General features: G+C 32.5%; 1 protein-coding gene across 1 annotated transcript in view; it reads right to left on the bottom strand.

Moving 5' to 3' along the window:
• LOC141451336 (acid sphingomyelinase-like phosphodiesterase 3b) overlaps positions 1-26486 on the bottom strand; it is a 267887-nt gene that overhangs the window by 111153 nt on the left and 130248 nt on the right. Inside the window, exon 3 of the mRNA XM_074122628.1 lies at positions 2687-2834. Within this exon, the coding sequence (XP_073978729.1) occupies positions 2687-2834 (148 nt within the window). The remainder of the gene's footprint in view (positions 1-2686; positions 2835-26486) is intronic.

The following is a 26486-nucleotide window of genomic DNA, read 5'->3' on the forward strand; positions in this document are numbered from 1 at the left end:
TCGGAGGAATACAATTGGTACTCTCAAATCTCAAATCAGTTTTCTCTTATTGGCATCGATGTTAGTACTCAGATTGAACGTGATTCAGATCTGATTAAGAATAAGCATATTATTTTAGAAACACTAAAAAATCATTGTCTCAGTTTGAGTATCGATAGGTGTATTAATTCTTCTTTTAGTTCCGTTTTCAGAAAAATTAGCACTTTAGGTTTAGGTGAAAATTACATAACTTGTAGAAACTCAATCCATAAAACTAGAACAATAGCACAGATCAGATTAGCCGGCAATAGTAATTTATATATTCTTCATAAAGGAAATAAATACCACCTGGATTATCTAAATTTATGTACAATCTGCAATATGAAGAAAGAAGAGGACTTGAATCACTTCTACTTGCATTGTCCTATTTACAGCTCGCTCAGAAAACATTACATAGATAAATACATAGAGGGTACCAATTGTGGACTGTCCGAACTTCTTACCATAGATAATTTGATGAAAATTAATGATTTATATTACTACACTATCGGAGCTTTTAAGTTGCGCTCTTTTATTATTAATGAATAGCTAATATTATTAGTTAATGAACAGAATGAATAAATTTGTTGAATTTCAATTGGAATAATAATATGTATCTCATGGTTTGCTTGGCCAGTAATATTTATTTGGTTGTTTAATATCTGTTAAAGTCTTCATTTCAGTTATATTTATAGTTATATTGTAGTTATATTCATGTTTACTTTGTTTTATTTTAGATTTTGTATCTCAGTAGCTTGGCTTTTTACTTTTGTTTTTTATAATTTTAAATGTCACAGGTACTACTTATTTCTGTTTTTTTCTTCTTGTATAGTAAAGTGTCATTTAATTTACAAATTTTTCTGTTAAAAAAAAAAAAATGTCGAACGCAAACTCCTTGCTAAAGGGTCTTGTAACCTTTATAAGCAATAAATATATTGTATTGTATTGTATTGTAAATTATTTTTATAAAAAATATTAAATAATGAGCCCAATGCAGATTGTTTGGGGTCTTCCTGGAAGAAGTCTCAGAAAACCTGGGTATAAAGTTTAGTTTAATTTAAATATTAATTTGTTATTAATCTAAGTTTGTAAAGCTCCAACTTTTCGAATAACAGCAAAACAAAATCAAATTAATATTCAAAACAGATTATTTTTTTTTTTTTTTTTTACATTACCAGTAGAAGATTGGTAAGTAGTAAATTCAAATCTAATGTGTTATTTAGTAAGGTGTTTGCCGGTTGTATATTCAAAAGCGCTTTCTAGTAATCAACGTTAAAAGTACCTCTAGAGGATGGTAGTGTTTGGATATTGAGAAGTAGCAGCTTACTGCAGCAGCTGTGTATCTAACTGGTATGCATTACCTGCCGAGCAGCTTCTTTAAGAAATAAATAATGAGTACCACCTTTAGGAAACAATTTACCCTCATAACTAAACTACACCAATTCTCCAAATAGTTTCGCTAAAATGTTCAATTATTTTAATTACTTTAAACACTTACTATTATTAAATGTATTTAATTTATTATATTAATAAAGTTTCAGGTAATAAATCATTGAAGAAAGGGTAGTATTTTCTTCGTCAACTATTCAGCCACGTTAACTTTATTCATTTGCAGTAAATATACTGGGAACTAGTAAATTTATTAGCAAGAAGAAATTATTCTCAAGATTTCCGTATTGTATTTATACAACATCCATATTAGAAGGAAAAGAATTAGCTAGTGAAAAAGTGAATGTTAGAATATGTTATATGTCTGTACGGTTTTTACAAAACTATCTCAAAAACTAAGAATCTTAAATTCTTTAAGAAGCTTTTTACTTCCATTTGCTTCCACTATGAGGCACCACTGGGAATTACTCAGCCAAAGATACCATTTTACAGAATGAATTTTCTAAGTATTTTTTCTTTCTCAAAAGTGGCTGTAATGATTTTCTTTAAACTAGATAAACTCGGTAGTTGGACGTGAAGCCTAACTGAGAAAATAGGCATTACTTTACCTTAAACTAGATTAAATTTATTGCCGACATATATGTAAATCGAACACATCAAAGTTAGATAAAGAATATTTTTAGGAGAAAGCTTCATACTTCCCTCTATTTTGCTATTCCAGTAAAATGAATGAACTGTACTCTTATTGATTAAGTATAATTAAATTCATCATTAAATTCCTAGTTCCAAGAGAAACCTTTCATTCGGCAGAACCACTTCCAATTAACAAGGAGTATTACCAGAAGATACCCTTTTTTTGTAAAGATCAAACATAAATTCAATATATCTGAAAACCTAAGTCTGAGAAATTACTTTCAGTTCCAAATACTGGAAAGATGGGAGCTGGAATGAATCGCTCATAAATGTATATAAAATAATAACAATTATTATAAGAATACAAATTATTAGGGAAGGGATTAGCTATGAGGTTAGCATACTGGACTCCCACGCGGAGGTCCCGGGTTCGAATCCAGCTGCTGACCCTTAGATTTTTTCTTCCTAGGAGCTTCTTACAGCTCACTGCCCGGTGATGGACAGTGTTGTTTGTAACGAGAGAACACTGCCCGGAGGCCGGCAGTGCACTGAAAAAAGCTCCGGGCGCCAATAACCTTAGATGTTGACGCGCCTTAAATCACAAAAAAAAAAAAAAAAAATACAAATTATAAGAGATGGAACATACCCAGTCCACAGGATGAATTCCAGATCATCACCTTCTATGTACTTCATGGTGTCAACGGCAGACTGCACTAACGCCCATGGTGAATCGCAACTGTATTCACCCAGAGTGCTAGGTGGTTGCATATTACCTGGTCTACTTCTCCAGCATCCTGTATTAAATAATTTATTAAAATTGATTATATTGAAGTAACATAATAAGGTTGTGATAATGGATAGAAAGTTTCAAATCTTTAACATATTCCAAAATCATTAACTGGTCCTACGTGAGCGCGTATATCTGTAAAAGCAAGTCCGTAAGTTGTATTATATTCAATTTTTATTTTGATAAACGAAAAAAAATAAATGAAAACATCATTCTGAAAAACCCTATCAGGACTTTAATGTTGTAAACTAACAGCTTATAAAGAGAAGCTGGCAATCACTTTCAAATCAGCAGTTTGGGCAAAGTACAAAGAAAGAAGGCAGTTTATCAGAATGGGATCTCTAAGCTCTTCTCTGGTACAGCACTTCTATTCTTCTTAGTCAGAGCCCTATACTCCATGATAGGCCTCATTAATTGATGTACTTTTAGCTGGATAAACCTGGATTTTAAGCCTCCAGTTGGCTATCCCCGTTAATCGTGCAATCTGCCATTTCTTCAAAACATTTTTTCCTTCAGTGCCAATTCCAGTTCTTACCGACAGCACGCTTATTATTATTTTTTTACGTTGTAAGTAGCATTAACGTTAGACACTGCTAAACAACCTTAGTTACCGTACCATTTCTTTGTATTCTTTAGCTCTAAAGGAGTTGTTCGTTTTCTTTTTAGACCAAATACAAATAAATTTTTAAATAAAAAATCTATTAATAGCAATGATTAATAGTAATTAATCTATTAATAGTACTTATTAAAGAAGTAATTAAAATTTGAAAATCCTGCGATAACTTTTCAGTTATTTTAAAGCATTTCCACATTCATTAATTATGAATTTTATTAACAAAGCGGATAATAAAATAAAAAAACTGAGTAATAATTCTCCATGAATATTTAAGAAACATATGTACATAGGATTTGGCTCTTGTGAGTTACTTTCTTTATAGGATTTTGGTACTGACATAAGTGGGTAAATTATTGGGCTGGGTAGCTTCCTCCTGGTCCTTTATGGCGAGAAAAAGCAAATAAATACGTAGTATTTTGGCACGTATTTCACATAGCTCCATGAATAGATCAATTTGTGGTCTATATGGATATTGTGGAAGAGTGGGAGTATATATACACAGAGATAGAGGAACCACATACTGTACTATATACTTGGGTGCCTCTATAAGACGTATATAAGGCAATAGCCTGAAGGTGGTAATAGTTTGGTTGGCGGAGCTGGGGTTATTTTATACCCCCAGATACCAGACAGTCCTCCAACGCCCTTTTACCTCACCTGTTACGATTTATAGAGTTCAACACCAGCCATTATCAACCTGACTAATACCTGTTGATAAATAGTCTGACCCGCTTCCTCCAATGTGTAAGCTACACCTCGCCCTAACAGCTATGTAATAGTTAGGAACTGTGAATATATCACATCTATTCAAAATAGCGTACACACATTTTAAACAAGCTTCTAATGAATTTTATATCCCACCCCTTTAAATGTTCAATTTATGCAATGAGAAAAAGTACTTTTGATAAAAAAATCATTCAGAATACTTGATTGATTGATGGATGGATGAATGATTGATTGATGGATGAAGGTTGTTGAATTATTCAACATAACCATTATTAACTTCGTTATGTTACAAATGTCTTTTTATAAATTGTGTTAAACTGGTCATTCGCTCTTGGTCAAGCCCATGGAGTTTGTGAAGGGCCTCTGCGTCCATTTAATTTGTCGCTGCATTGTCCAGTTCAAGAAGTATTTAATCAAAATAGCAACAAATATCTGCTGTAGAGAGAATAAAAGTAAGAAAAGCAATACAATATTATGTATCAGAATGAACAGTTTACTTCTAAAGCTACAAAAATGTATTCACCGATACGAAAACGGAATATCTCATTAAAAATGAATTCTTTCTGCATAATTGACCAATAATTACAAATAATTACGACCAATTTTCTATTAACAAAATTTAGAGTTTCTAAAGATGAGTTAAGATATTAAAATGTTACTATATTACAATTTTAATGTAAAAATTGAAGCATAAAGATTTCAAAAATCAAACTTCATACTTACTAAAAGAACATTAGAGATTTGACAGAGTTTTACTTACTATGTACCGGATCTAGACCGAGTGATGAACAACAAAAGACTGGTCCTAATGCTAGGGGTACGTCCTTCCTTAAGATAACTTTTCCTTCTTGGTAAAACAGCTGCTATTTTTTGGGTTGTAAAATTCAGACCTTTTTTGACGTCATTTCTTACTTCTCTTGCTTTATTTCTGTGCCTTCTTTTTTTGGTATTTATAAAATAATATTTACAAACATTTACCCAGTCTGTTAATTTTATAATTAATTAATTTGTAAATAGAGTAATTAGCAAGATTCAACCTTGTATCACTAGATTTTTATAGAATTCTAAACTTCGAGCGTGATTTATTCCTAAGTTAGGTTTAGTGTCTGCCAAGGCAATCACTCAAAACGAGTATCAACGAGGTTCTACTGGTGACCGTCTTAATTTCCTGTACAGTAATTTCTTAGGGAACTCTATTTCATTATTGGAGGCTTTCTACTTGTACCTTTTGACCTACGATATCTTGTTTTTTTTTCCTGTGAGCGATCTCTTCTTTCTTGTGACAAGACATCGATCGCCTCTTGGTAGGTTGGGAAGGATCTCATGTTAATAGACCTCATTTCTCTCTTTCTTGGCCGGCCAAGCTCCTACAATACAAAGTGATCCAAAACAGTGGCCAAATGTCGCTAAAGTCAAAAAACAAAAACAAAACAAAAAAAACGAGTGGAATTTCACACCAAATTGTTTATTCTGTAAAAATGTTAGGCTACTGCCGTCCACTTATGGTTTCAAATTTTATTGCTCCCTTTAAGAAAGCAGATATCTTTCTCTAACTCATTAAAAAACTCATTATGATTTAATGGAAAAATAATTAAAATCTTTTTATAAACATTAAAGTTATTCCTCTACGAATGAGTTATACTTCGTATTTTTTAAAAGTTAAATCAAGTATTTTCTTTTTTAAACTTGAAACATAAAAGATAACAATTTTAAATTATTTATTCAAAATAACTAAAGTTTTCTAAGAAGTATTCGGAATTACGATAGTAATCTCTTCTGAACTTGTTTTATTGCATAATAATTTAATGTAATAAAAAAGAAATATCCATTTTCAAGACGGGAAGATAAATAATTCACCTAAGAGCGGTTTAGCTTGGGCAAAGTTGGCCCAAACTGCTTAACTGGCTGCAACTTTGCCACACTCTTTGAACACAAATATTTTGTTTATACATCTTTTATGGGTTTTATACTAAAAAACTTTTCCTCATTTACTAGATTTTACTTTTTCCCTATTTTTATTTTTTCCAACCGCCTACATTACAATCTTCAATGGTATTCTCAGTGAATATGAAGTATTTTGCTAGTTCGGTATAGTTCGGTAAACGGACTAAATCTAGTGTGGAACATTAATACAAAGAGAGGAGAAGAACTATCTCCTCATTCCCATCTAGCTTCTGTCCCTCAGGTAGTGTGTGCAATCATTTTGTCTGCTCCATTACGGGAACTCTTTTATTCATTATCAGGATCAAAGGCTTTAAATGGATTTGACAGATAATTAATTATTCTTCTCTGATTTTTTTTTCCTATTGTTTTCAAGCTTTAAAATTGCACCACGATAACACATAAAGGAGCTTATTAAAATTATCTTAATATACTATGTTAATTAAAGATAAACTTTACTCCATCGAAATATAATTGAAACAAAAACTATATTTCTCCTGTTTGAGGGTTTCGACCCGCTCTGCTTTTTTCAACTTAAGCTGAAAATTCCAATCTCCAATTAGTAATCTGTGAATAATAAAAGCCATATACATTTCACAGTCATTTCACATCGTTAAACAACGATAACAGATAAACAAAAAAAATGGTAGACTTTATTATTTTTTTAGCAATTCTAGTGTCAAGAAATCTGCATCCGTCATTTATTCACCCGTACTTCATGATTAAAACATTAAGAATAATATAATGGTCAGCCTTTTTTTTTTGCATCTGTTACTGCATCTTGTAAAATATTCTATCTTCTTAAATCACATTATTGTTTTGCTCTCTCTGCCGTCTACCACTGTGTCCCCAACCATCTTGTCACATTTATTTATTTTTCAAGTATGGTAACTGTTCAAGAGTGAAAATTTTGTAAAATTAAATCAATTATTATTTTCTTGTGTTCATTTTTGATAAGCCCAGCTGCTGAAGGTGTCACAATCTGGTGTGAACGCTCCATACTATGCTTACTTCTTTTATCTTCAATCTTTTTTTACTCCATACAGTTTTTAACGGTACTTTACATTAGATTGTAAGCTTTAAGTGATGCCTAACCTGTCCCGTTACCTAGTACTGATCGGTTATTAATGACTAAAAATAAAAGAAATTTGTATTTTATAGCTTGTTACCTCAGAAAAAATATTCCATTATTTACAGATGAAACTAAAATTAACATTTTTCAATGCGATGGAAACTGTAAAGTTTGGAGACAATTTGAATGAAAACCTTTCCGTAAAGAATCTTCTTCAACAGACAGTAAAGTATCTGTGATGATTTGGGGGGTGCTACTCAGCTTCTGGGGTAGGGAAAATTCAATTTATCAACAGGATTATGAATGCTGAGAAGTACGTAGATATTTTAAGAAAAAAAAAAAATTAAAAGAATCAGTCCAAAATTTGGGGAATTGAAAGGAATTTTATTTTCTATCAGGATAATGATCCCAACCACAAGACCCTTAAAACCAGAGAATGGCTATTATATAATTGTCCCAAAGTGAAGGCAACACCCCCACAGTCACCAGATCTAAATCCAATCGAGCATTTGTGGGCAGAGTTTAAAAAAAAAAAAATTGAAAAATCATCAGATCCAAAATGCAAGTCAGCTGAAGGTGAAAGTAATTGAAGAATGGTATAACATTACTCCGGAAACCACCAAGAAACTTGTTGAGTTGATGCCTAGGAGGTTATCTGAAGTAATTAAGAGAAAAGGCTACCCAACAAAATATTGACTTTTTTTTTAAATTAAAAAATGTTAATTGTTGCTAATGTATGAATATGAAAGTCTCGTTGGTGACGAGTTATTTCGAAACAGTTATCTATTTTGGCTAAATTTTTACAGTTCATGAATTAAAAACAGGGTTATGTTGTGGAAAATAAAAATTTACTTAATATGTGAGTGTTATTTGTTCACCCTGACTCACCAAAACAATAAAATAAAAACAGTTAGAGAAACAATAACATGGTGTATGAATATGGCTGTATTAACTAAATGAATTTTGTTTGTATTTTGTAATTTAGTAACTAAAAACACTATCTATCTGTCTATCTATCTACCTTTGTATATTATAAGATATTTAATTTTCAAGAGAAAGATAAAATATCATATAACTAAGAAAGGAAATGCAGCAAAGAGAGAGAGAGAAAAAAAAAACCTCTTGTAACTGTTTCCAGTCAGATATTGCCAAGTTATTCAGGCATCTGGTTTTCCCTACTTCCTAATGTCAAGACTGGAACTTCCAGGGAGGTGTTTTGGCCGCATATTTTATGTAATTTATGCGGCTGATCTTTACCTCTTCCCTTCTTTCAAAAACAACCAACTACTCAGCATCCACTTCGGCAATATTGCTTCGGAAAATGGAATCGATCTATCCACTTTCATTTTCATGTATCCAATCCTTTTTTGGGTTAGGTAAATAAAAACCAATAATAACAGAAAAGTATTCTTTATTGGCAGAATTAAATTGATGAATTTGATTATAACTTAAAAATTTTTAGTAGGTAAGTATAAAGCTTTCTTAACTATGTAGTTCTCTTTTTTTTTTGAGTTCATCACTAGAGGACCCAACAATTATTTTTTTGGTGAAAATAAGTAGACGAGGAATACTGAATTATTGAATCGATTATTCAGTTTCTGAGATTGAATAGGAATGTGTAACTCTGATTTAAACTTCCTAGTTGCACTTTGGAAATGCATTTTACAGAGAGAAGTATAACTTTAATTTGAAGCATATTGTTTGGAGCGTTCATTTCATCACAATCATTTGGTTTTCAGAAAGTGAGTCTATTTAGGCAAACCCTATCCTGACCTAAAAGATTCACGTTACTAAGAAGGATATAAAGGCCAAAGGCGTATTCTACATGAATTCAAGAGCATGCAGTGCCTATTGCTATAAATATTTGACGAAATTAATACGTAAGTATGAGTAATCAATTACGTTCAAAATTTGAAATTTGTGGTCATAAATACAAAATTGAATAATTTTAAAAGATCCATGTTTAAAACTTGCCGACTGTCAGTTCCTGTGAATACTCAAGAGTTGTGCTGATGTCAACTGGCCATTGCCCAATTAACAAAAGCTAAATGCTCGCGATAATGGTTGTAACTTTGCAGGACAACATTTTAACTAAGAACAGTAAACGATTACCAAAACAACTGTTTGTCTTTGGTGAAAATTCAATTATTTTACTTTTCTTTGCCAATGATTTTGCAATAGATTATATAAAAATTAAAGTTATTCTTTCATATGATTTGATGCACTAAGTATGTGATACATTCTTAAATGAAAAGAAAATAATTTATTTAATGTGTTTGAGTTTCAAATGAAAAGTACGTTCACATTTCCAAAGTAGACGAATGTCTAAATCTCTTAGCGATAAACGTGGCCAATCTTGCATAGCACTTCCACCGTACGCTAAACCCAAATTGCCTTCTGGTTAAAAATGGTTATAAACAAAAAAACAGTATTCAGATTTCCAGCACTGCTGGTGAATGTTCACAACTGTGGGGATAAGGGGGTTGTACAAGCAAGATTACTTTGTAAAAGCGGTTGTTTGTTTGTAGATACATAGTAGATGCGGCTGGCTGAGATTTTAATATGACTAGCGCATTGGGCGGAAACAGTAGAATTACAAAGAGAAATGTTTACTGGGAATAGTAGCTGGAAGGACGGCAAAACAACTAGTCAGCGATGATGGAGACGACGAGTGGCAAACTGAGGGAGCTACCAGCAGTCAAACTGTGGGTACATGTGGGCAAAAACCCCCTAAACAATTTTAAAAGTAGGTCGTCACTGGAAAGGAACGTGGTTTTAATAAAAGTACAGAGCTACACAGAGAGCGCCCTTATCTTTAACGTTTTGGCGCACTACGAAATATTAAACACTCCATATATATGTATACAATATTTCTTAAACTCAAAACAAAAACAAAAAACTACTTTAAACAATGTTCAAACTTTAACAATCTCAAACCAATTATTTTAGCAGTTATGCATGAACTATTTTTAAAGTCCATAGTTCACTATTTCTAGGGATTTTTTAAATAAATAATAAATGCCCCGTCACAAAGCCACAGCTACAGTAATTAGCAAATTGAACTGAATACAGAACCAAGCGATTTAAAAAATAAATAAGTAACTTTGATTGAAATTTCCAACTACTAGTGCAGTTACATTAGCAACAAATAAATCGAATAACTGATTCTTGAAATGAGAAGTATAAATACATTGGTGCCTATGCCATCTCAGCGAACGTTTGGAATTGTTAAGTAGAATCAAAAAGATAAAAGATGTTTGGGATGAAAAGAGAGGCGAAAGTAAAATTTCAAGTATACAGAAATGATAACATCTCGAACGAAAAGAACATTTGGAATGGTTCTATTAGAGATATTGTAAATAGCTTTGATCATACTTTAATTTTTGATGATTTTTAATGATGCTGCAATGCTTGACTAAACCCTACACTTTATTCTGTAAAGAAAACTGATTACAGTAGCGCGTAATAAATGAACACTTTGGAGTCACAAGATTTAAATTGTATCTTTTAGGCAGCCATGTTTTGCGAGTATACTTAACTAAATGGATACTTTTTTGTTCACTTATACTAGTTGCACGCTGGCAGATACGTAATTTAGATTTTGCTTTGCAGCTATTCCCTCGACAACCACTGAGTACACCTTTTTAAATTATTACACCGAGAATCTTTGATAGAAACTTTACTAACCATTTTAATTCAATCATAATAAAAAGTTTCACCAACTAGTATAAAAAAGAAATCAAATTAAAGAAGTTTAGAATTAATTTTCCTCTTGAACAATGTAAAACTAAAATTTATTCACAAGAAAAAAACTTTTACTACTTCTTCCTTTAAATCATTAAAATATTCCTCAAAGCCTTCTAAATAATAAAAAGAATACTTATTTCGATGGTCATATCTAGATGATCTTACAATTTTCTTTTTTTCCAACCCTCAGCAATTGTGAAATCATATTAGGACAAAGAGAAACTAGTCAGTGGGAGCTCTAAATAAATTTGATGACAAGGACTTTTTAAGTGGAACGTCTGCGAAGAAGTGATCCATGAATAAAAGAAGTAATCTAACAAACCAGAAAGATTAGGGAGCACACCGAGCTAAATGCTAAAACGGATGTGGATAGGTTGATGAACAACGCTGAGGCCAAATTATAGCTACAAAGAAACTACTTCCGCGTCCACAACTAACTTCAGCGTGAATCTTGCCTGTTGCAACAATTGGTTCGTGTTTTAATTGACACTTCCTGGGCAAGATTTATACAAATTTTGTCTCTATCACCTACTTTTATGGCCAGAGTTAAAATAAACATAAAGGGTAGCCTTCATTTGGAAAATGGTAGGTGAAATACAAAGGAAAAACACCGAATTGGCTACCAGTTCGTCTAGATTTCTACTTGTTTTGGCACTGATATCTAGTTTAAAGGCCAGAGCTAAAATAAACATAAAGGGTAGCCTTCATTTGGAAAATGGTAGGTGAAATACAAAGGAAAAACACCGAATTGGCTACCAGTTCGTCTAGATTTCTACTTGTTTTGGCACTGATATCTAGTTTAAAGGCCAAAGCTAAAATAAACATAAAGGGTAGCCTTCATTTGGGAAATGGAAGGTGAAATACAAAGGAAAAACACCGAATTGGCTACCAGTTCGTCTAGATTTCTACTTGTTTTGGCACTGATATCTAGTTTAAAGGCCAGAGCTAAAATAAACATAAAGGGTAGCCTTCATTTGGAAAATGGTAGGTGAAATACAAAGGAAAAACACCGAATTGGCTACCAGTTCGTCTAGATTTCTACTTGTTTTGGCACTGATATCTAGTTTAAAGGCCAGAGCTAAAATAAACATAAAGGGTAGCCTTCATTTGGAAAATGGTAGGTGAAATACAAAGGAAAAACACCGAATTGGCTACCAGTTCGTCTAGATTTCTACTTGTTTTGGCACTGATATCTAGTTTAAAGGCCAAAGCTAAAATAAACATAAAGGGTAGCCTTCATTTGGGAAATGGAAGGTGAAATACAAAGGAAAAACACCGAATTGGCTACCAGTTCGTCTAGATCTTTACTTGTTTTGGCACTGTTGTCTAGTTTAAAGGCCAGAGCTAAAATAAACATAAAGGGTAGCCTTCATTTGGAAAATGGTAGGTGAAATACAAAGGAAAAACACCGAATTGGCTACCAGTTCGTCTAGATTTCTACTTGTTTTGGCACTGATATCTAGTTTAAAGGCCAGAGCTAAAATAAACATAAAGGGTAGCCTTCATTTGGAAAATGGTAGGTGAAATACAAAGGAAAAACACCGAATTGGCTACCAGTTCGTCTAGATTTCTACTTTTTTTGGCACTGATATCTAGTTTAAAGGCCAGAGCTAAAATAAACATAAAGGGTAGCCTTCATTTGGAAAATGGTAGGTGAAATACAAAGGAAAAACACCGAATTGGCTACCAGTTCGTCTAGATTTCTACTTGTTTTGGCACTGATATCTAGTTTAAAGGCCAAAGCTAAAATAAACATAAAGGGTAGCCTTCATTTGGGAAATGGAAGGTGAAATACAAAGGAAAAACACCGAATTGGCTACCAGTTCGTCTAGATCTTTACTTGTTTTGGCACTGTTGTCTAGTTTAAAGGCCAGAGCTAAAATAAACATAAAGGGTAGCCTTCATTTGGAAAATGGTAGGTGAAATACAAAGGAAAAACACCGAATTGGCTACCAGTTCGTCTAGATTTCTACTTGTTTTGGCACTGATATCTAGTTTAAAGGCCAGAGCTAAAATAAACATAAAGGGTAGCCTTCATTTGGAAAATGGTAGGTGAAATACAAAGGAAAAACACCGAATTGGCTACCAGTTCGTCTAGATCTTTACTTGTTTTGGCACTGTTGTCTAGTTTAAAGGCCAAAGCTAAAATAAACTTAAAGAGTAGCCTTATTTCGGGAAATAGAAGGTAAAATACAAAGGAAAACACCGAATTGGCTTCCAGTTCGTCTAGATTTCTACTTGTTCTGTCTCTGTTATCTAGTTTAAAGGCCAAAGCTAAAATAAACATAAAGGGTAGCCTTCATTTGGGAAATGGAAGGTGAAATACAAAGGTAAAACACCGAATTGGCTACCAGTTCGTCTAGATTTCTACTTGTTTTGGCACTGTTATCTAGTTTAACGGCCAAAGCTAAAATAAACATAAAGGGTAGCATTATTTCGGGAAATGGAAGGTAAAATACAAAGGAAAACACCGAATTGGCTACCAGTTCGTCTAGATCTTTACTTGTTCTGTCTCTGTTATCTAGTTTAAAGGCCAAAGCTAAAATAAACATAAAGGGTAGCCTTCATTTGGGAAATGGAAGGTGAAATACAAAGGAAAAACACCGAATTGGCTTCCAGTTCGTCTAGATTTCTACTTTTTCTGTCTCTATCACCTACTTTTATGGCCGTATACACATATCCAGAGTGTAGCTTTCATTGTGGAAAAGCGTGGTGTTACGGTGTTCCTTTAATTTAAAAAGTATTTAAGATTTTTTTGTGTATTCATATCGTGTATCACCAGCTCTTCAGATAAAGTAGTTTAGCAGCGTTTGTTCTGATTAGGATCAACTTCCGTTTCTAAATGTTTATTTACAGCCAATCCCTGATTCCACACTGTTTTGTGTGTCTCTGTGTGTGTGTGTGTGTGTGTGACGACTTTGCAGTCTGTTCTCATTTTTTTTTTGCTAAAATAGAATCTGAAAGATTTGAAAACTTTAATGCTATCCTCAACAACACTGTCAATGCAAAGTTTTATGCTCATTGGTCCATGGATGAAAGGATCTTTTATTGCTTTACATTCCTCAGTTTCTTTCTTATATTGAGATTAAATTGAAAGTTTTTGCTGTAATTGTTTTAAGAAAATCAAATAGCATTTATTTTTTATTTTTCACAAATTCACCAAATTTTTGCTATTCATCTTTTCTTTTATTTAATAGTTATTTTCCCTTATCAAAGAAAACTTTTAGCATTACTTTGCATCAAAATGCACAATACTCTGTAAAAAAAAAAAAAAATATACTCATTTGAATATATGCACATGCATTGCCGACTGTTTCATAAATTGTACTTCATATATATGTGCATATAATAATGCTTATTCTGGGAAGCATGCCAAATGGCAGGCAACAGGTTATATTCAATGTAAGCTCTAAAATTAACTAACTTAACTTCAACTTTTATTCATTATGTAAAATATTTTCGGAAATATGGTTGATACTTAGGGGGAAAAATATACTTAATAATTTTTTCAATTTAGTGCAACAATTGATTATTTTTTTACAGCTGACGAAGTTCCTAATAATTGATTTCATCTTAAATGTGGTATAATGTTGACTATTTCATACATACAAACATTATTCAGTTACAAACTAAACATTGGTTTCCCATATAAATTAATATGTGAAATTAATTTCAATATTTTATCGAATGTTATTTTCTATTCAGTCTGATTAAACTGAAAAGAAATATTACTGCGTACTAGCTCCATCGTAGGACCGTTAATATTATTTATGTTTCCTTTTAGTGTCCTTTTTACATTACTAACTGTTTTTCTCTTTATATTTATATTCCTCTGTGGTAAGTATTTTGTAAAAGGGGAAGACAAAAAATGAGTTAAATAAATAAGGTACGTTACTTTTATGACAACTTTTTGTAATACTATAAAATAAATTTCTTGGATCTTAAGAATTTGCTTTATAAATCTTTATAAATGTTAACATACTTCTGTCTTTTTGCTTTTTTCGTAGCCATTTACTCTCATTTTAGCCCATTTTTAAAAAGATTAGCGGAAGGAAATCCATTTTTTTTTTTTTTAGCTAATGTACATATATCACCTAGCCCTTTCCAGTCCATTATAAGCCTATGACAGCTTTGCAAAAAGTAAATTGTGGATTTTTGCTGGCCAATGTAGGCATTAAAATTGAATTTAACAGAGAATTATAGAAGGCAGAGGTGTCCTTGATGCCGATGTTGCCAAGTGTTGAAAGGATATCAGGAATGGCAAACCCAGGAAAAAGAGCTGACTTAAATTGTTGGTTTTGAAGAATAAATGCGATTAAAAAAAAAAGTCGAACTATTTTGCATTCCGAACACCCCAAATCATGTACTTCAAATAAAAGATTTGTTCAATCGCATTACTTCTTCTTGTTGGAGGTATGAATATGAAAATGCAATTCAATAGTTGAATTCTCTCCAAATTTCTGTTTTTTTTTTTTTTTGGCGCATCGACTGCTGAGGTCATTAGCGCCCCTAATCGTTTTAAGCTTATCTCGTCTTTTATCCACTCGAGCTGGGTCGGCACGCGGTACCTTCGGGCTTCCACATACTGCCCAAATTTCTGTTATATATTTTGAAAATCTCTGCCCAAAAACTAAATGAGAGAATTAATGAAACTTAAAAAATAATATAATATTTTGCAGTAATGACATCATTTGACAAACCAATTAATCGATATTCGCATTTATATCCAAATGTCTGAAATAGATAAAATTCCATGATAAAAACTTTTTGAAAGAAGTTACACAGTAACAAGCAGAAAATTATGCAACTTCTTTACCACAATGTTACTGAATTTTAATAAGATTCAGAACTGGAATTGCTTTGCTTACAAGGTACTTTAAATTTTATTTCTAAAGAGAACTTAACTTTCGAATAACTTATTTTGAATCATATTAAAGGAGCGAAGAAATTACTGTAAACAGATTTTTTTAAACATTTTGAGACAGTTTATTTTTTTTAAATTTAATTAAACACTTGTGTATTGTTTCTTAAAAACATTTCGATGGGGACAGGATGTCAAGAACTTGAAGCAACCTTCGTCGATCTTAATTCAGGGATTGTGTAGATCTGTAGACAATAGCTTTACTTCCAAAAAATATGGCATGTCTGAAAGGTAACGAAAGAGGAGGTTATTGCAAAACTCAGGGTGTCAATATCGTTCTAGCTTTCTGCACTAAACTCAATAATATAAAGTTCTTAAAAGCTTTATCCAAAAGCTGCCGTAAGATGTTCCTGAGTCTAAATTTCCATATCAATCACTTAAGAGTATCCCTTCCTGTACACAAGCAAGAACTAGTATTGGCGAAATAGATGCATAGACCTAGATTAAGTTAAGACTAGGACGAGTGGCCGCTCTCCATGTCACTGCAGCCAACAAGAGCTTATTGTACAAACCTCCTCTCTTTTGAATGTCTGATCTTTCGATATGATCCTTGGTTTCAGCTCTTTCAATCGCTGGTCTCTGAACTTGCCATTCCACGCCAGTCAGCAGGCTAATGCGGTTTCTACCTAAGTTTAGAGTTTCTTCTAAGCTGGTTTCATTTTACGCATTAGCATGCTTGTTTCATGTCAAAATAATTTAGTTTACAAACAATCTTGGCACATTAATTATCAAGTGGTACTGATTTCGCGGAAAAATTCTAACTACATATATCAAGTTCTTCAGATCGTATACAAATATGATGAGTTTGAAAGAGATGAAAGGGGTTACCCTTAATCCATTTTTTCTTTATGTTTTAATTCCTTGATAAACAAGAGTTTCTTTACTTTTATTTTTTATTCATTTTATAGACATCTAACATACTAATTACACTGATACACTCTCCTCAAGGTCCTGCGACATCAAAGTGAATTTTTAATTAAGTTCCGGAAAGGTCTATTTACATTCCAAATTAAATAGAACACATTAAATTGGACTTTATTTATATAATGAAGTTCATACGAAAAGGGAGAAATTAACAACAAGTTCAACAAAAAAAGAAGGAATTTATGTACCTCTAGACCAGTTTGTTGAATATACTTTGATAAGCTCATGAAGTTAGGGTGCTTGAAGATATCATATTTAACTTCCTAGGCTTAAATTACCGCAAACACCCAAGTTCTAATTTCGTTACATTTAATGAATCTCCTGCTATTTAGCAAAGCAAACAGCAAACGCTATATACTGAATACAGCATACAGAAATATCTTTTTTATTTTACACCCTAAATATCCGGATCGTCTTTTATTCTAAAAAAAGGATTATCAACTGATGAAAACATCTTCAACTGAGAGAAAATTCTTAGATAATATTCAAAGTTAAATCAGAATATTGCAAGTTAAGTATGGGCAAAAAACTGACCGCTTAAGAAATGTTTTGTAACCTCGCAGATATGGTGGGGGACAGCGTCTGTCCTAGATACAGTTTCGAGACTCCGTTTCAGATGATCCTCAGATCGAGGACTGAATGGAGGGTAAACTGGACAGAACAGTGCCAGAAGATGGCTGCAAGATGGCCTGCGGGACCGGAGCGGGAGTGTATGGGGCTACACCTAAGGTACTCATTGAGAGTGCTCTTGGGAGATACGCCACTGTCTTTAAGGCCGAGGTTTTTGCCATTAAAACTTGCGCTGGGGAAAATCTGCGAATAAATCTTAGAAATAGGGAGATTTGCATTTTTTCGGACAGTCAAGCGGCACTGAAGGCCCTCTCTTCCTTCAGAACTACCTCTTCCCTGGTCTGGGAATGTAAAAAGGCGTAGGGCCTAGCTACATCAAGTGGCTCGGCACAATAAAGTCCGACTGGAGTGGTTGCCGGGCCATGTGGGGATTAAGGGAAATGAAATGGCTGATCAGTTGGCCAGGAATAGAGCTAGTACTCCTTTCATTGGCCCGGAACCAGTCCTGGAGATCCCTTAAATTAAACCCAAATCCCTGTAATTATGAAATTAGTGACCAATCAGCTCGACACATTTGTTAATAGGCTGTGCACAAATTATTTTGTTGGCAAACAGTACCTCCACCAAATATGACAGATAGATAGATCCATTCCTCCAGTCATTGTTTGTGCAATAAAACAGACAATTTGGCAGTCCCATTAGCTGTAGAATAGATGATATATTCTAGAAGTCAATGAGGGATAAAATGAATGTCCATTTTTCCATGAAATCGCAGCTATTTATTTTAAAATGAATTTTTTCAGGTCCATAGGGAAATAGTTCATTCAATTAGAAACCTACTGTACATTAGGTCATGACTCGAGGTACTGAAGATACAATCGCACAATAACACCCTAAGTCAAGTTAAAATCGATACAACATCATTAAGGGGGTGACAATATCAATTTAATTGACTTTAATCTTTTCCGAATTTTCTTAATGAAAGGAAGACTTCTTATCTTTCTTCCGGTGTTTATCAAAGTAGAAGCGAGAGAGTGTTTTTTAAAATTAATGTTTATACTAAACTGGATATTAAAAAGGACACTTCAAAGTTATTTTTAGAGCTGGCTCCAGGTCAACACGTCTGCTGAGAAAACATTACTCTTCAAACTAAATTTTAGTGTAATTTGTGTGTTATTTCGACTGAACGATAACAATCAGTAAAGCCGAGCTCATCATGATTTTTCAACTTCAAAGCTCTAAGTAGTAGTTGTGAAAGAGAAGAGATGTGGAAGTAAATAATTACTTAATTGGCTTCAATCATATCTTCGTTATAAACTGAGACTGTTGAAGAGAGCCTGACATCACAATAGAAATCATTGAAATTAAGGTGTCTCATTAAAAAAAGTTGTTCCATTCCGGAAACCGGGATAAGCCTCAAATACAAGTACCGAGTTTAAATAAAAAGCTTTAGCAACTACTTACGAAACGCATGGTACGCCAAGATGCGCAAGACCCCTAATTGGCCTTTCTGAGAAATAATGGATTGGCTATCTACTGTTCAATTTGAGTCGTATAAACCCAGTCAAGTTAGAAGAAGTAGACAAAGAACAAAAACTAAAAATAAAATTTACTAAATGTTTGAAATAGAAGACCCAAGAGAAGTATTTTAAATTAAAATATGAAAATTTTTATCCTCTTTTTAAGTAAGTTATTTTACCATAAGACATTGAAGGAATTAGTTTACACATTACTTACTAAGATATAACAAAACCTTCTCCAATTTCATGAGTCAAATTAATATTATCTGTTGATACTGTCAACCTTTCATCGGTTCTAATGTTGCCTTATTTTCGAAACCAATTCAGAAGAGGGCCTTCTTTGCCATTACCTATTGCGATTAATTAGCATGCTGTGTGTTTCAAAACCTTTATGTATTAGACTTGTAATGTACATTATTTAAATCCATAAATACAAAAATTAAATGGATTATTTTCATTACTTTAAATATTTACAATTAATTACACAGATGAAGTAACAATCTAAATTTACATTTTGACTGTCGTAATATCTAAGATCAGAAAGGATAAAATCTGCAGGGGAAAAACCTGCAGCTAGAAGAAAAAATTAGAGATAAATATGTTTAATTCCTTTGATCTTTAGAGAATATTCATAAATAAATCATCCCTTTCTCGATCTGAAGTAAGGGTCTGTTTTCTACGCATTCAACTACTTATAATAAATAAAACTTTTTATCTCGGTCTCTTTAATTATTAATTGAAGTGTAATGAAAGCTAATACAATACTAACATTGAACTTGACAAAAACAGATTAATTAATAATATTCATAATTATATGAGTAAATCAATCGGAAACTGACTAGCCAGAGTTAGCGTTGAAATACCTGGTAAAATGATAATTTGCTTTGATGAGTACTCTGTTCTTGTCTAGATCAAATAACTTCCAATAGATTAGCGAAGAGTTGAAGGTAAATAATCGTGAATCATTTCAAAACTATTTCGATAGCTGGGCAAATCGACTTTTATACCAAGATCTTTTCTAAACATTAGTTTATCTAGCTGGTAAAAATACAACTGAAAAGAAATTAGTAACAGTCCATTACGTTTCTTGATCTTAAATTTTGCAGCTAGACTGATCTTCGGGTGTTCTATAGATTAAATACATAGCTACAGCTTTTGTTTTAGATTCATTATTTATTTTTCAAAACGTTTTTTTGTATCACCTTGAGTTCAGCTTCAATTTAAAATATATACTTATTAATATTTTATATATTCATAAACTTTTTTTCTTTTACACATTTATAACAATCTATCTAGAATTTCTGTAATAATTTTGTGAGAGGACAGTAGTGTCATCAGCAAAGGTGGTTAGAATAGTTTGAGGACCCGGGATAATCCCTTGAGGCAATTTTGCCTCTATTTGATAGAATAAGGACGTGGTGGAACCTTCTTGCTACTTGGTAATACCTATTTGAGAAGGATGATTTAAGGATAAGATATTAAGTAAATGAGAGGATTCCCTTGAAGCTTCCAGAGCAAGCCCTGATGCCAAATCAAATCAAAAGTATGTTTGATGTCTAGAAAGACAACAAAACAATATTCCTTCTGCTCAAAGGAGTAAGCGATAGTGCCTATAACTGAAGTTTGTATTGTTTCTTTCATTGACTCCATTGTAGAAATTATTTTGAATTTACTAATTGCCTAATGATTTTATTAGGTAATAATAAAGCCAGTTTTGTGAACATTAATTAAATTAATGTTCTAAAATGGGATTTCTTAGAACAGAAATAATATACATTGTGTTTGCTAGGTTCATTGGTATAAGGGCGCCATGTTTTGGAACTTCGCTGGGTAAACCAATCAGCCCTGGATCATAATTAAATTAGAATGAAACTACTCAAGTTCAAACATTAGCTAGAAACACTAACGGCAAACTGTTTTATTTGCTAGATATGTTCTTGTAATAATTATCTGCATATATTGTCATCTTTTTTATATACTTAAAAGAATTGTCACTTCCAATATATCTATGCTATCTGTTTTCTTAGACAACTTATTATCGCTCATCTCTTTAATCCTAAGGTTTCCGCTAAAAGGGTGACTTTTTCTGAAGTTTTTTATATTTGATTTTTTGTTATTTTATAGGAAATAGATTCTTTCAGATGCTTTTATGTACATATTTTTAATTATTTCATTTTGAAAGTTACGCCAGCACTAGCTACACTATTATTAGCGATGGCAAAAATATTGAACTCACTAACTAATGGGAGAAATAAACCTAGTCAGTGGTGAACTTCCTAAGTAATTTCTAGTTATCTCATAAACATCCTACCTAGCCTAGAGTTCTCTGATTTCATCGCAGATTACCAGTCCAGATTTAGGAGCTTGGAAAAGCAAGTTTAGCGTGAAACGGAAACATAATAGAAATCAGTTCTGTATACCAAGCTAATGATGCTAGTTGAATGGTTTCGAACCGGTCAAGGATAGAAAAAACATGAGTTTAAGAGGATAAAATTACCGGCATAAAAGTCATTTTAAACATTTCCGATATAGGTGAAACAGTGAGATTTCATCTTAGTGCCTAATTGCTTTTAAAAGCTGTTAAAAAAAAAAAAAGAATCTATAACCTAATATCACAAGAGCGTTTCCTTATGAGGCTTTACAAGATGTAGAAACGTTGCTAGACACCAAGTATCATCAAACAATGCACCTTCCAAAGGTATCCCAACTGAAAGATTACAGTAGAGATACCCAAAGTCCAAAAACCTATTAAGATTACTATCTTAACGTTATGATGAAAATCTATGCCAGAAAGATTCATGCCAACGTGCTATAAATAGGTAAAAATGCTGCCAATACCAGACCTCTTGTGCTAACCCATGAATTTTGGAATCAATTAGGGGTCACGTAATCATTTTTTCCTCAAGGGTCTATCATTGAATTATTTTAGAATACAAATTAATGAAGCTGTGTGACTTAACCCTCTAATGCATGATTTTTTTATTTCTTTCAAATTTATTTTTTTTAATATTCTATTTTGATATAAAACAACGAAAAAATATTTAAAAAAATATTAGTCGCTTGTAATTTTCAGGAAAGTGAAATTTATGTTATGTATCATATATGCAACATCATGTTGAAAAATTGATTTTGTTGTAAAATGAGGATGGGATTATCAAATGTAAAATTTATGGGAAAAAAAGTTTATTGGTTATGATAATTATAAAAACAGTTTTTGTCTTTGTTGAAACAAAAATTTAAATTGCATTTCTTGCACTTTGCATAAGAATAACCCGTGCAACCAATTAATTTACATATATTTCGTTTCATATCCCATAAGGGCCAATGATCTAATTCATCTTTTCTGACGCTAGCTGGTGGTCTCGCTGATGCAGATTTTTTTCTCCTCAAAGTATCGTCCAGTGAAGGAGATGGCCTTCCTCTTTTAGGCGCCTACTTTACACAAGGTCTCACCAAGTTCCTTTCTGTACTCTTTTTGCGACATACATTGCGTTCGGGCAATCAACTTCCTTGCTTAGCCTGTCAAATCGTCTAATTTTATCTTACGGTTCTATGCTATAAATTGTGGACAGAAGATGTACTAATATAGTACTAACTTCAAGCAAAATTACGGAATTGATATCATCAGACATCTGTGTACAAAGTTAGAAGACATATTATCTCATAACATGATGTTGCATATATGCAACACAAATTATTTTCAATTTTTGGTCTAAGCAAAAATTGTTATCAAATTTATAAAGTAATAATAGATAAATACTAACTTTCCCAAGCACAGTAAAATTTTTAAAAATGTTAATTTTCAATAAAATAGGCACAAGAACGGTAATTTCTGCGCGGTCTTTACCACAGTCTACGGTCGTGTTGACTTTTTTTCACTTTTGGCTTTATATTAGCTCATTACCTTCTAGAACCGACATAAACCTTATATAAACTGACACTAGACATGTTGTGGCATATATTCATCATATTTTAATTCAAATGAAATCCAAGAGAGTTCTCCGGCACAAAGCTAAAGATTATGTTGCAGATATGCAACACGATGCACTATAGGGTTAAAGGTAATTATTGCGCCCAAATTCAAGACTACTGTAAAATTGCAAAAAATCTTCGAAAACCGGTAATAATTGCCAATCTGTGAAACTTCTGTAAAAATAAAACTAGTGGAATTTTAAATAAATCTGATAAAATAAAATAAATTGATAAAAATGAACAAATGAATGAGCCAAGTAAGTTGCGGATGTAGAATTCCTATTCCTTATATTCCCATTCAACGTCCCAGTGTTTCTGACAGCCACCAGAGGGAGTTTTGATCGATGTTTCTTGAATGAGATTTTCCTAAGAACAGGTTTAACACAGAAAATTCGAAAAGTAGCGCAATTGATTGTCATTTTCTCTTATAATAAAATCATTCATCATTTTAATAAAAATGAAAACGAAAATAATGAATAAAATATTATCTAAGTTATCAAACTACAAGCTAGATTGGTGGTCAGTCGGCTAAAACTAATTGCAATTTGAATCATTTAAAGAGAAACTAAATTTGATGAATACAATCAAGCAGAATTAATTGCAAAAAAATAAAGAAAATTGCAAAAAGTTGAAAGAAAATTGTGTAAATTCCAGTCTTTAAAATATAAAACAAGAGCTTTTACATTCTCAATTACAAATATTCAGTTAGAAACGTATCAATTACACAATGCAAAACATCATAGAGTTAAATTAAAACCTAAACAAATAGCTATTTGAAACTGTAGGGTAACATTTAATTGAAAAATAACAGCCGATTTGTTGACAATAAACAGTTGGGATGTTGGAAAGTTCATTAAATAATATTGAGATGACGACTTTGTTTAATCACACCAGAGTGAACAATGAATAATGAGGTTTAATTATTTAGGAACTTGCTGCAATCAATTAAGTGAAATTCAATCCAGTAATTTTGGTCTGCGAATATCAAATTTCTCCTCTAATAAAGAAATTACTTAAAACGTAAAAAAAAAATAAATAATAAAATCATCACAGAATATGGTCTCCTATTATACAGTGTTAAGTTTAGCCACAACGTTTTTTTCCATTTGCGGGTACACCATATTTCATTTCGACAAGTACACCACAAAGTTTTCAACTTATTGTAGAACATGCATTTTCAAAATAATAATAAAATAAAAAAGGTGAACCAGATATTTGCACTGCACTAATGCAGTTTTTTTTTGTTAACAGTCGTTGAATTCTATTCTGTTTTATAAAACGGAGGAGTTTCACCTGTGATCCGGGAATTCCCGTCAACCACGTTTTTTTTTTTTTAATTTGTGAATTTAATTAACGAGATGTACTGCACTACGACCCAAATAGATCTACAGAACCCTATATTCATGAAACCCATTGTATAAAAAGCGACCCCAGATAATGAATCCACTTATCCAAATTTTTGTAAGGGTAGTTTTTTTGATGAAACAGCGGGAGCCAGCTCTCAGGGTTGACCGCCAACTGTACCTTGCTCTCGATACCCTACTCTCGATGTCCCCGAAGTGGAAAATTTTGACCTCATCAACAACAATAGTGAGATGTGGAGGAGTTTTCCATGAGGAAATATCTTTAACAAACAATTTAAATCTGAATAGTGAGAGAAGTGAACCTTGGGGATCATCAGAAGAAAACTGATATTTGTGAGAAGCAGCAGAGAGTTTAACAGATCGATATCAGTCGGTTAGACACGACTGAAAACATCTGGTTGATTCCAAAATTTGAGAGACTTTATTTACAATATTATTGTTAAAATAGAATATCAGCTGGATCAAATGCTTTTTAGAAATTCTAATACATAGCACAATCCAGCCATTTAGCTTTAAAAGATTTTATTACTGAATTCCCTAATATCAACAAACTAATTGTCTACCCAAAATGGAATCCATGTTTAAAAAAACTAAAATTTCAAATGTGCAAGTCTAAACTGGTACTGACTGACCTGTTTTTAGTTTGAAAATTGTGGAAGTCTTATCAACATTCCAGACATTTTTCACATCTTGCCGCACAAGATTTATCCTAAAGAACAAATTCCATTAACGTAGGCATTTCACACAAGAAAATTTTCTACTAAGGCCACATCGCGGGAGGGTGGTTGGTTTAAAGAGGCATTAAACTAATGTCTTAATAAAAAATCCAAACGAAGTGTAGTGGAAGAAGATGAACGAAGTTGGAATGAATATCAAGTAAGAGGATCATGAAATTCTTATACTTAAAAAACGTATTTTCTCCTTTGGAAATTCAATGTCTAGGAAAAATCTATTTATAGGTGTAGATTATAGTTTTCTAGCTTCAAACTGAATTTAATGGCTAAACAAAGTATGGAAACTTGTATTATAACTTGAAACTCGAAATAATATTGGTAAACAATTGGCCAGATGAGAGCTAAGAAAGCATGATGCCTTTTTTGAGCAGCTAAGTTGATGCAAAGAAAGTATGAATTTCGGTTACCATTGGTGCTCTTCATCGAGGGTTAACTTCTTTAGGGATAAAGATATGAGTTAGATAAAAACTTACTAATTGTAATATTTATTTATTTTTGCCATCAGGGCCGAAGCTCTACACAGAGGAGTTTGGATACAAATCAAAATTTGTTAACATAGACTACAAAGCATCAAATATAAAATAATAACATTAAAATGGACGTAACTTACTTCAGAAAGAACCGAAACTCAGGAACTAAACATACCTGTTTTCAGAATTTACCTGTTTCAATAGTAAAATATAACTGTGAAATCCAAATATTTTGAGACTGCTTAACTGAGACTGCTTAACTGAGACTGCCTGCGCAGATTGCAATTTATTTACGATTCAATAATAGGAATTATCCACTGCGAGTAATTCTTGGAATCATTTTAAAGATAATACTAAATGATATAAATAAACATAACAAAATATCCTCACCATTTTTAGGTGGTATCTTTAACAAGTATTCAGCTCTCAGCCATAGTGAAGATTCTGTCAAAATGCATTAATAGTTGTCAAAATTGAAAACAACCGATACTCAGAATTAACCTTACGAGGTAATACTTATTTACATTTAAGAAAATAAAGGAAACAGGAATGTGAGAGGCATTGGTAAATGTGAATGATAATTATGGGACAGATTAAGATGGAAGCCAAGAGATGTGCTCTGATTTGCCACGAGTCCCGTTGGGCTGTGAGAGCTGTGCGTCCTGGCGAGAGGTAAGAAGCTGAAGCGAACCCCGATCCATTCTATAGTTGGAAGGCACCTAAGGGTAGTTATTAACTATAACAGAGGTTCTTGTTAATAACCAGCAAGCCAAAGTACTTATGAATAGCCAAAAAGTGATGAGCAATTAGCAAACAGCTGAATTTCTATCCATCTATGTCAGACCCTCTCAACTTCACCTCATCGGTTTTAAATAAGACTTGTGCAATGTTGACCGTATTTATAACTAATATAGTATAACAAAACAAAAGTAATATTAAGATAAATGTGGTTTTCATAATTTAAAGTTTTGATGTTTATTTTAGAGTCCAGTTATGAATTGTAATGAGTTTGTAGTTTAATTACTTTAAAGTATAATGACTAGTAGATAGTAATTTTAATTTTATCAATTACTGTGGAGAGA

The sequence above is a fragment of the Rhodnius prolixus genome, unplaced genomic scaffold, assembly GCF_049639745.1.
Source record: "Rhodnius prolixus isolate KJV_2025 unplaced genomic scaffold, Rpr scaffold_8, whole genome shotgun sequence".
Classification (NCBI taxonomy): domain Eukaryota; kingdom Metazoa; phylum Arthropoda; class Insecta; order Hemiptera; family Reduviidae; genus Rhodnius; species Rhodnius prolixus.